Genomic DNA, 9407 nt, shown 5'->3' with positions numbered 1-9407 from the left:
GCTTGTGTAGATCTTTGTTCTTGCTAATTCATTGTCTGATCTCTCTCTTGGATCTTCCTTCACTATGTTCTCTGACTTGGCCGTATAAGTCCTCTTTCTCCTTTTTGCTACTTAGTTCACCTGGCTTAACGATCTCCTTTTTTCTTCTTCTCCTTCTCACTTTGATCTCCTCTTAGCAGTATGATCAATAACAAACTCAATAACATTAGCCAACAACAACAACAACTCAAAACTGTCTTGTTCTCCACCTTAAATAGATTTCTCAAGGCTTCTAGATCATTCCATCTTTTGTCGCTTAATCAACATCGACGATCTTAGGTTTACAATAGAATTCCTTCATGTAATGAACTTAAACACATAACAAGTATGACTTTACATAGAACTTTGTGTCCATCCTTATCCTTCTTTAATTTCCATCGTCAGATCCTTCTTGAATTTGCTCCATTGTTGATCACACAACACACTTTGTCTCTCACTTCAGACCTTCTTGATCTCTCCTTATCTCCATCAAAAGTTAGCCTCAAATTCTACTTTTCCAAACTTGTTCATCTAGCTATCACTCAATAAACACTACATTTAACGTCATTTGATTTCCATTATCCATTAGCAATACATAAGATTTTTTTCTAGAATTTGATTGTGTTTGATTTTTAAGCATCAACGTTTCAGATCACACACAGTGATCCATCATCAGGATGAAGGAGAGTGCATGGGAATAGAAAATTAAGTGATGGATCACTATGCGTGATCCAAAATGTTGATGCTTAAAAATTAGACACAATCAAAATCTAGAAAAAAACTTATGAAACACTACATTTACTTGGGAAACATATAACTCGATTGCTGACTCACTTGGGCAACATTGTGTTCTTCTTCCTTTACAAATCACTCGGACAATACTATAGTCACTCGGTGAATACAATCTCCCTTCACTAAACTTGTGACTCGATTAAGCTCATGATCTTCAATACTTCTCAACAACACACATGATTGTAAATAATCAAACCACTATTATTTAATCATTGTCCAATTCATTCAAATGAATACCTTACATATCAACTTTGACTTCATCATACAACTCTTCAAATCATCTTCATCAATCAAAATGATATGATACTTTCTTGATGTAGCATAATGTCTAGCCAATTAAGACTTTGACATCAATGGCAATATAACAACTAATATGACTCTTTTATATACATTCATATCACTTATCATCTAGCAATATCTCATTATCAATTACATTATTAGTTGGGGTTAACAAATTTTCCCATGTTTTTTTAAGGTGAATCTAGAGTTCATGCATGTACACTTTTATAACTATTATTTTATTGGTAATTAGTTGGATCAATAATTAATGATTAAGAACTATGACAAAATTATTAAATATTGGAACTTATGCTAAATCACACCCCTCTTAGTATCGAGAAGTGGTCATATTCATGTTTGTAAAAGTGTTTGATTTTCTTTTGACACAACCCTTCATAAAATAAGCTAACTATTTAATTTTTGAAACAAACTTTTTGTTTATACCTAAGCAAAAAAAATCAACATCTATAATAGAATTTGAAGAATAATTTTCTAAAAGCAACTTAACTTTCAACTTTTACATCTACAATATATTTCAAGGATTATAATTTCATATTAAGTAGTTAATTCATTTAGTTTGACCACCACAAATTTGCATAATGACCTAATACTTTTACACAAATCCAACAAGGCTAACTAGTAATAACAAGAGCTCTAGGAAAGCTTGAGTCCTTGCCTTGTGCAAGGGGTGGAAGGTATGAGAAGAGATGAGGTTTTTGGGGAAACTATCTCAGTGGGATTCGAACTACTGGCCTTTAACAACACATCATTGTTGTGATCTCAGTGGTCTATGATGTCGTAGAAACCTAGTTGCAAGGGCAAATGAAAAAAAGTAGCCACCTGTTTCACATCAATCTTTAGGGTTTTTTAAAACCATTTTCAGACTTCATCTATGCCATGTTTTTGTTATGTTTTCCATCACATCGTGCATTCAAGCTCTTCTCCCTCCACCATTGAAAAATGTAAGTATTGCTTGATCTGATAGGTTTGGAGGCTATCACTACACCATGGTTGTATTCAGACCTTATTGATGACTACATCATGGAGGAGTCTTCTGTTATGCAGGTAGTCAGGTGGACATTTGCAAGCATATTCCAAAATTGTGATGAGAAACTTCTAGAATGAGGCTGTTGTTTTTATGGGTTATTTTTTGAGTTCAAAATTTAATTTTAACCCTAGCAAAATTCAAAATAACCAATAAGAAATTAGAAATAAGTGTTCATAAATATATTTTAAAAATAAACTCTTAAAAACTTTAATGCTAGAAGATTATTATTGTTCAAAAATTTAATATGGAGGGTTCAATGAAAAATTAGTTCCCTACCTATTAGATAGGCAACGACTAATAAATTGTTAAATTGTTAGTAATCACCACCTTTTAATCTATATTTTCAATCAATTTAATTTGATTCACCAAGTTTATATTAGTTTCAATGTGTGTGTGTGTGTGTGTGTGTGTGTGTGTGTGTGTGTGTGTGTGTGTGTGTGTAAACATGCCATTCTACAAACTTGTTTTAACATGATTGTATTTTTTTTTAATGTATCTATTGAATATAGCTGTTACGCTTCAATTCTACAATCACATCAGCTCTATGTGGTCTGTCTGTGAACTTAATCAAGTCATATTCATAGGGAAAAATAAAGTTAACACCTAATTGTACAAAGTGGTTACTTACTATCAATCAATTCATAACATCAACTGAGTAAGTTCATTAAGTCCATTAACTCACCCCATTCCAATGATTATTGTGGATGATATCGTGATCTTTTTCATACACCTAATTTTTACTCACAACTAATAGTGAATGACTATTTAAAATATCGATGTAGGTAATGTGAGATGATTTGGTGGCATTCATTAATGTTTGATACTTGAAGTTCAAACCGTCATTCACACCGCACTCCATCATAAGATATTATCAAGTTGTTGTGATGGACTGAATTTTTAAGTTATAAATTACACATCAAGCTGTAGATATTATCATTCATACGAGCTCAGACATTGGCTGTGAATCCTTTCCTAAGAGCAAAATGTTTCCGGGAGCTTTATACAAAGGACGTTCATTTTCTTCTGGAGCTTATTCAGGTGAACTGCTTTAGTGTTTGGAATGTTCCAAATGTTTCTCTTGGTAATCAGATAATTAGAAATGGAACCAAAGATCATAGCGGCCGGTTAGGAATTGTAGATCTTAAATTGTACGAGATGATGCTTGCACAGATAAAGATAAAGCTGACTTAGAAGAATGAGACCAAAAGATTCACTCTATTTGCTCTCACATATGAGCCATTCTAATGTCTACGTTGAAGAACCAATGTGCTTTTGAGGCCGTCAACAATGACGAAGTTCCAAAATTTATTTTTTATAATTTTCTGTCACAAATAATCATTTTTACCCCAGGGAAAATGGGGATCGACCAATCATAAATAAGATTTTAAATTTTGAAAATTAAATTTAAAATAAATGATTTCAAAACATTAGTACTATTTTGAATTTGTTTTAAAAAATTAATGATGCACCACCACTGAAAACATTAATGTTCCCTACCTTATATAAGACAGGGACTAATAAAAACTCTTTAATTTACTAACTTATTTTCCCTTATTACACATACCTCCGAACAACTATTAATCCATCCATTTTTTTTAAAAATAATGTTTTTTGCATGGAGCTCCGAGATTTGACTCTATATTTTTAATCCAAATTAATCTCAAATTCTAATTGCTGAAATCAAATGTACCAAAAAAGTTATTCTGCTTTAAAATTATTGTTAAGCCACGAGGTAACGGCTTTCCAACCCGATACGATGAAACGGACGAGAGGGAATAAAAAACCAAAAATGGCGGAAAAGAGCAAAGCGGCAAACATCCACCAATTACAGCTAAAAGGGAAAACAAACAATTAACTTCAATAAAATAAACAGAAAATGAAATTTTATGGAAGAATTCCAAAAGACATGAGGTGGACGGGGTAATCAATTGTAAATGAAATTATAACTCTGGCAAGCACTAAGGTCGGCTGTTCGAATCGCACCAGCGCGCTTGACATGCAACACACAGTCAAATTCGTAAGGAAGAAGTAGCTGTTTCGATTCTTTGTCAGTGAAGGAGAAAAAAAATATAGGAAGAGCATAAAGGGATTGGATTTGACCGAGTCTTGCGATTGCATAACAGCGAGCTTCATTTGCTTGTCATTATTTTTGAGTCGGTAGGGTAGTTTGGGGAAGCTTTAGTGGTTGGGATTTGCCAATTTCATTTCAGCACAACATAAATTCTCCATATTTGTGTACGTGTTGTGGATCCGTTCGACTTCTGCGGATACTGCTGTTCGTCAATTTCTTGAACAGGTTCTTAAGCTCCTTAAGCCTTCCGAAATTCTGCAATGTTGTGGCCTCTTTTGGAAGGAAAACATTTGGCTTCGTCGAATGCGGTTATGGGGTCCCTTCAGATGACACTGTAGTGGGGTTGAGCTTGATTTTAAGTGGATATTAATTTTTGGGATTTAAGATGGAGTAACGTTTGTTAAAGGAATTTAATGGTTTTGATGAAGCAGTTTCTTGTGGGTTACGTTGCTTGAATAAATGTGTTTCTTGCGGCGCGTTATTGAGTACCGTTTTGGGTTTCGACTTGTTCGTAGTAGAGAACTGTAGCTGAAACCCTTAACTGGGCAGCTTGGTGTGTTTGAATTGTTTTCACAATTGGAGGGATGATACTTGGAATGGCTTATTTGATTGCTTTGAGGGTTTTAATTGGTTTTTGAATTCGAGAGGCACGGAGGGAACAATTGTATAGGAAAGGAACTTCTATGAGACTATGAAATATGATGAAAGAGCATAATTCAGGGGGATTTCTACTCGTCTGATGGTCTTCATGTCCTTTTCGTTAACTCCCTTTAGGTCATGAAATTATTGAAAGTTATCTCCTCTGTCACATCTACCAAGCTCAACTGCTCTTGAAGGCAGTGGCCATTCAACTCCAGGTTTTCGACCTAAGTCATTTAACTTCCGTCTTAACCCCGAGTCAAATCTTGAGAGGCTTGATGATCTTGCTGTTACTGTCAACACAGATGTAATGGTTTTTGATGTACTGTAAATGTTGCCAAAATGTTTCTTAGCTTCTCTAGAAGGAAACTTTTTTAATCAAACAATTGCAATCAGCCCGCACAAAGTTCACTGGCATGTTCGCGGATACTATCCGTTCAACTTTTCCCTTGAATTGGGCGTTTAACGGCTGTTTCGTTTGGTTGAAAGTGCCGTAGAACCGGGTGACCCGTAATTCTGCTGGAAGGGGGATGCAGAAATTTATTAGTGTTTCATTTGATATCGTGGCATATTGCATTTCCATGTAGGCAGGATAACTTTGACGATGATACCAGGGTTGTTGGTTCAACACGTTTCAGTCTTTTGGTTTGGGAAGATGTAATTGTTTTGTGCAAAAGATAAGAGAATGATTTTGTAGTTGGCGGTGATTGAGCTATCGCCTCTTGTGGTTTGGTGACTGGCCATGTAATGTTGGAGAAATAGCAGTTGGTAATTTCTGATAGTTGGGCTCAGCAGTTCTGAGGAGATGGGCCTTTCTATGGACAGATATCTTTGGGTTTCTTTAGTAGGTTGTGATTTTCCTTTGTAGAGGTGTACTTGATTCTCAGACTTTAATATGATGATTTCCAGAGGTCTGTTTGGGTGGTCTCCGCCGCACATACAGCCCTTGACACCAGTTTCTGAAGTGTCTGAACCGCCAGAGTCACCGTCCCCATATTTGGATTCCAGTGCAGAGGCTGTACAAGTTGAAGATGATGGAGCCGTTGATGAAACTGAAGACATGGAGCCACCTCCTGCAGCTGTGCCGTTTTTGAGGCTATTTGCATGTGCAGATGGGTTGGATTGTGTTTTGATGATTGTAGGATCCTTGGCAGCAGCAGCGCATGGTGCAGCACTGGTGGTGTATTTGCACTTTTTTGGGAAGGTCATAAACTTCCTCCACTTAAGACCGGATTTAACAAGGGATCAAGTATTTGATGAGTTTACGAAGGTTAGTTTTACTCATTACTTGTGTCTATGTTTTTTGCACACAAGTCTTAAATCTATCTCCATCTATTTGCATGAGGAAAAAGATAATTAAATTTTTTCTTTATTCCCACAATATTGACACACGCTCCTTTGTAAACTACTCAACCTGAGTTGGTTCTCTTCCAGCTGAAGTTGTCATGCTATATTCCTATCTTCCATGTTGGTTGTGACGGAAGATGGATTCTCCTCTGATTTGGTCAGCTGAATGTGTAAAAATTCAGTTATCTAGTTAATGAAAAAGATAACTCCTGCAAATTTGAAACGGCCATAGGTTTAAATGCTCTTCAGATTTTATTAGTGTATTTTTTCCTTGATAAGAATTATTTGGTCTGTTGTTCGAAGCCGACTTCGCCCTGTCCACTTCCCTAGTTCCTCTACTTCCACCTGCTGGTGGAAATGTATTGGAGAAATCCCTGCTATGAAAAAACCAAACTGTGGGATGTTCCCTCTCTAGGGGCAGCTAGGGGCAACTCAGTGCCACCCCCAGGACGCCTAGTAGATGGGACATACTGGGGACGGCAGGAGTCCCCAGATTTGACTCTTGTTTGTGAATTGCTTCAATGTTTATTTTAATTCTATGGGTGGTGCGCTGGTGTTAATCCAGCTTTTTGAACGAGGTTGTGTAAATGGAGAGAGGCATACTCTTAAGCGAAGGGCTCTTGTTCAGCTACTTGAGCAACTGTTAAAGTTACCTCATAGATCCATATGCTTCTCAACAGATATTGCTCTAGCAGCTACAGGCAGCAAATTAAGGTTTTGAACAATGCTTAGCTTCTTGCCTCGCTTTCCATCAAAATTGAGGAACTACTTGTATGTTTATGACTGCCTTTTGGAATTAATTAAACTGCATTCTTTGACACTTTATATTCAGTAATAAGTACATCATGGTTGCTCATCTCATCTAGCAGGTAAACTTTATCTAATACACTTGTGCGGATGCATCTCTTATCAACAAATTCAAGTTAGGTGTCTTGGAACTTGTTTTATCTCTAGTAAAACCTCAGATTCTCAGAGCATTTTATTTTGGGTTCAAAAGACTGAACTTTTCGATTTGGGTTTCAACCAAAAAGGCAGATACTTGTCTTATTCATTTATGACTCTTTATTATCTGTCAATCTGTCACTCAAAGTATATCATTTATTGTTTATAACTAATTTTTTCAAATACTATTTTATATTTGCATTGCAATTTCCCTACCACCCCTGAATTTTGTAACATAGTCACTCTCTCCGCGAAATCCAACTCTGCATCCCCTGGCTCTCCATTCTGAAACTTCATGGAACTATGTTATTCTCTGTTTTATTAGCACTTTGAACGTGTTGTTTCGTTTCAATTTTCAATTTTTTGTTTTGTTTCTGAACATATTACTATCAGTTACATTCTTAACTACAGTTTCACATTTTCTTCATAGCCTATTTGATAAATTGTATGGAATTTAAATCTCTCAATCAAATCATTTCTAAAAAGATTTGCCTAGCCCAAATACATACTTTGGCTCCTTCTAAAGAGATTAATAAAGCACGCTGTTTCATTTTTTGGGTTTGCTCCTTTTTATTTTTTTTCCCATTTTGCTCAATTTATGTTATCTACCTGGACATATTGTTTAGAACTTAATGAATTCAGTTACTTATATTTGTAAGATGATCTTGCTTCTCTGCAGCATGCTTTGTATATTGTGTACATAGCGGGTGGCGTTTTTGTGGCTGGTTGGATCGGTAAGCTTCTTCCTGTCTACAATATCAATCTCATTTTCATTTATCTTGATTGGAGTCCAGCAAAGCATGATTGTTGCTTTTTGCCTGGGACGTTTCAACTATATTGAGGCTCAATGCTGTCCTTTATTTTTTTGTTTCTGTATAATGTGCATGTGGTTTGGGTATTAAGGTGCATTTTACATTTTTTTCATGGTATTGCTGATATGGCTTCTGCAAAATGTTCTTGACAGAGGTTTCATGTTGGATTCTTACTGGAGAAAGGCAGACTGCAGTCATCAGGTCCAAATATGTTCAAGTATTGCTGAACCAGGACATGAGTTTTTTTGACACATATGGAAATAATGGAGATATAGTGAGCCAAGTCTTAAGTGATGTGCTACTTATTCAATCTGCTTTGAGTGAGAAAGTATGTTCCCATAACTCCTATATTATTGAAAAGACAAAGGTCTTTAATGGACGCTTATCAATTAATTAATTTACTTTTTATCGAGAAACCAATGTGCCTGTTCCCTGGGGAAAAATCCTATTGTATGTCACTCGAGGTTTGGTTGGTAAGAGGTTACAATATTGACAAACTGACCTGTTGTTGCAACAGGTGGGAAATTATGTGCATAACATGGCAACGTTTTTTGGAGGTCTTGCTGTGGGATTCATAAACAGTTGGCAAGTTGCTCTTGTAACTCTAGCTACTGGCCCATTTATTGTGGCTGCAGGAGGAGTTTCAAATATCTTTCTTCATAGGCTTGCCGAAAACATTCAAGATGCATATGCTGAAGCCGCTAGCATTGCAGAACAGGTTAATCAATTTCTTCAGTTAGATTGTTTAATTTGGTTCTTGAATAGGGATAATGGCTAGGCTAATTTCTTGGGTTTTTACCTTGTTAGATGAGTAGAGTTTTATTTTGTAATTGCATATTTCCCTTTATAACTGTCAAGGATATGACAACATACCTTAAAAGTAAACAGTGAGTACTAGTTTGTTAGGAAGGGGTGGCTTAGGTTTTGGCATTAAGCTGTTAAACTGAGCATACAGGGGAGTTGAGAGTGGGGATGTTTGATCAGTAATGATTATAATAATGATAACTTAAAGGGAAGAGAGTGAATATAAAGAACCTAAAAAGTAAAATAGCAATTAATAATAATACATTTTTCTAATTGAATATATATTGATAAGTAGGAGATATTTTCCAAAGCAAGTATTGCTATCAGTTTCCAACTGTGTGGATTTTGAGTCAAACTCATTGACCTATGTTGTATAAGTGGTGGTTCATAAGAACTCATCTCTTATGAGAATGAATATCTTATTGCATGAATATATATTTCTAAAAAAATTTATACTCGTAAAAGATAATAATGTTATATTTAGTATTTCTCATGCACTTTCTTTTGAACAGCAATAATATTAAAACATAAAAATTTCCAGTTCTAGTCAAATAAAATAATCCACGTAAAAACTAAAATAGGAAATAATGTTTTCTAATTCTCAAACAAGAAAAATATAATAATTATTCTTCTAATCTCATTAAGAAATTGTCCT

At 35.4% G+C, this 9407-nt stretch overlaps 1 protein-coding gene across 1 annotated transcript in view; it reads left to right on the top strand.

Annotated features, from left to right (window-relative positions):
- Window positions 1-4063: 4063 nt before the first annotated feature.
- The window catches only part of LOC149577595 (ABC transporter B family member 20-like), a 62101-nt gene continuing 56757 nt past the window's right edge, over window positions 4064-9407 (top strand). The window contains exons 1-4 of the mRNA XM_089824593.1: window positions 4064-6117; window positions 7816-7870; window positions 8101-8276; window positions 8466-8666. Coding sequence (XP_089680719.1) covers window positions 5743-6117; window positions 7816-7870; window positions 8101-8276; window positions 8466-8666 — 807 coding nt within the window. The 5' untranslated portion in view covers window positions 4064-5742. The remainder of the gene's footprint in view (window positions 6118-7815; window positions 7871-8100; window positions 8277-8465; window positions 8667-9407) is intronic.

This window comes from Cupressus sempervirens, chromosome 1 (assembly GCF_028749045.1).
Source record: "Cupressus sempervirens isolate cs-2001-9-10 chromosome 1, ASM2874904v1, whole genome shotgun sequence".
In the NCBI taxonomy this organism is placed as follows: domain Eukaryota; kingdom Viridiplantae; phylum Streptophyta; class Pinopsida; order Cupressales; family Cupressaceae; genus Cupressus; species Cupressus sempervirens.
Note: the sequence above shows the minus strand (reverse complement) of the source record. Positions and strands in the feature narration are given on the sequence as shown.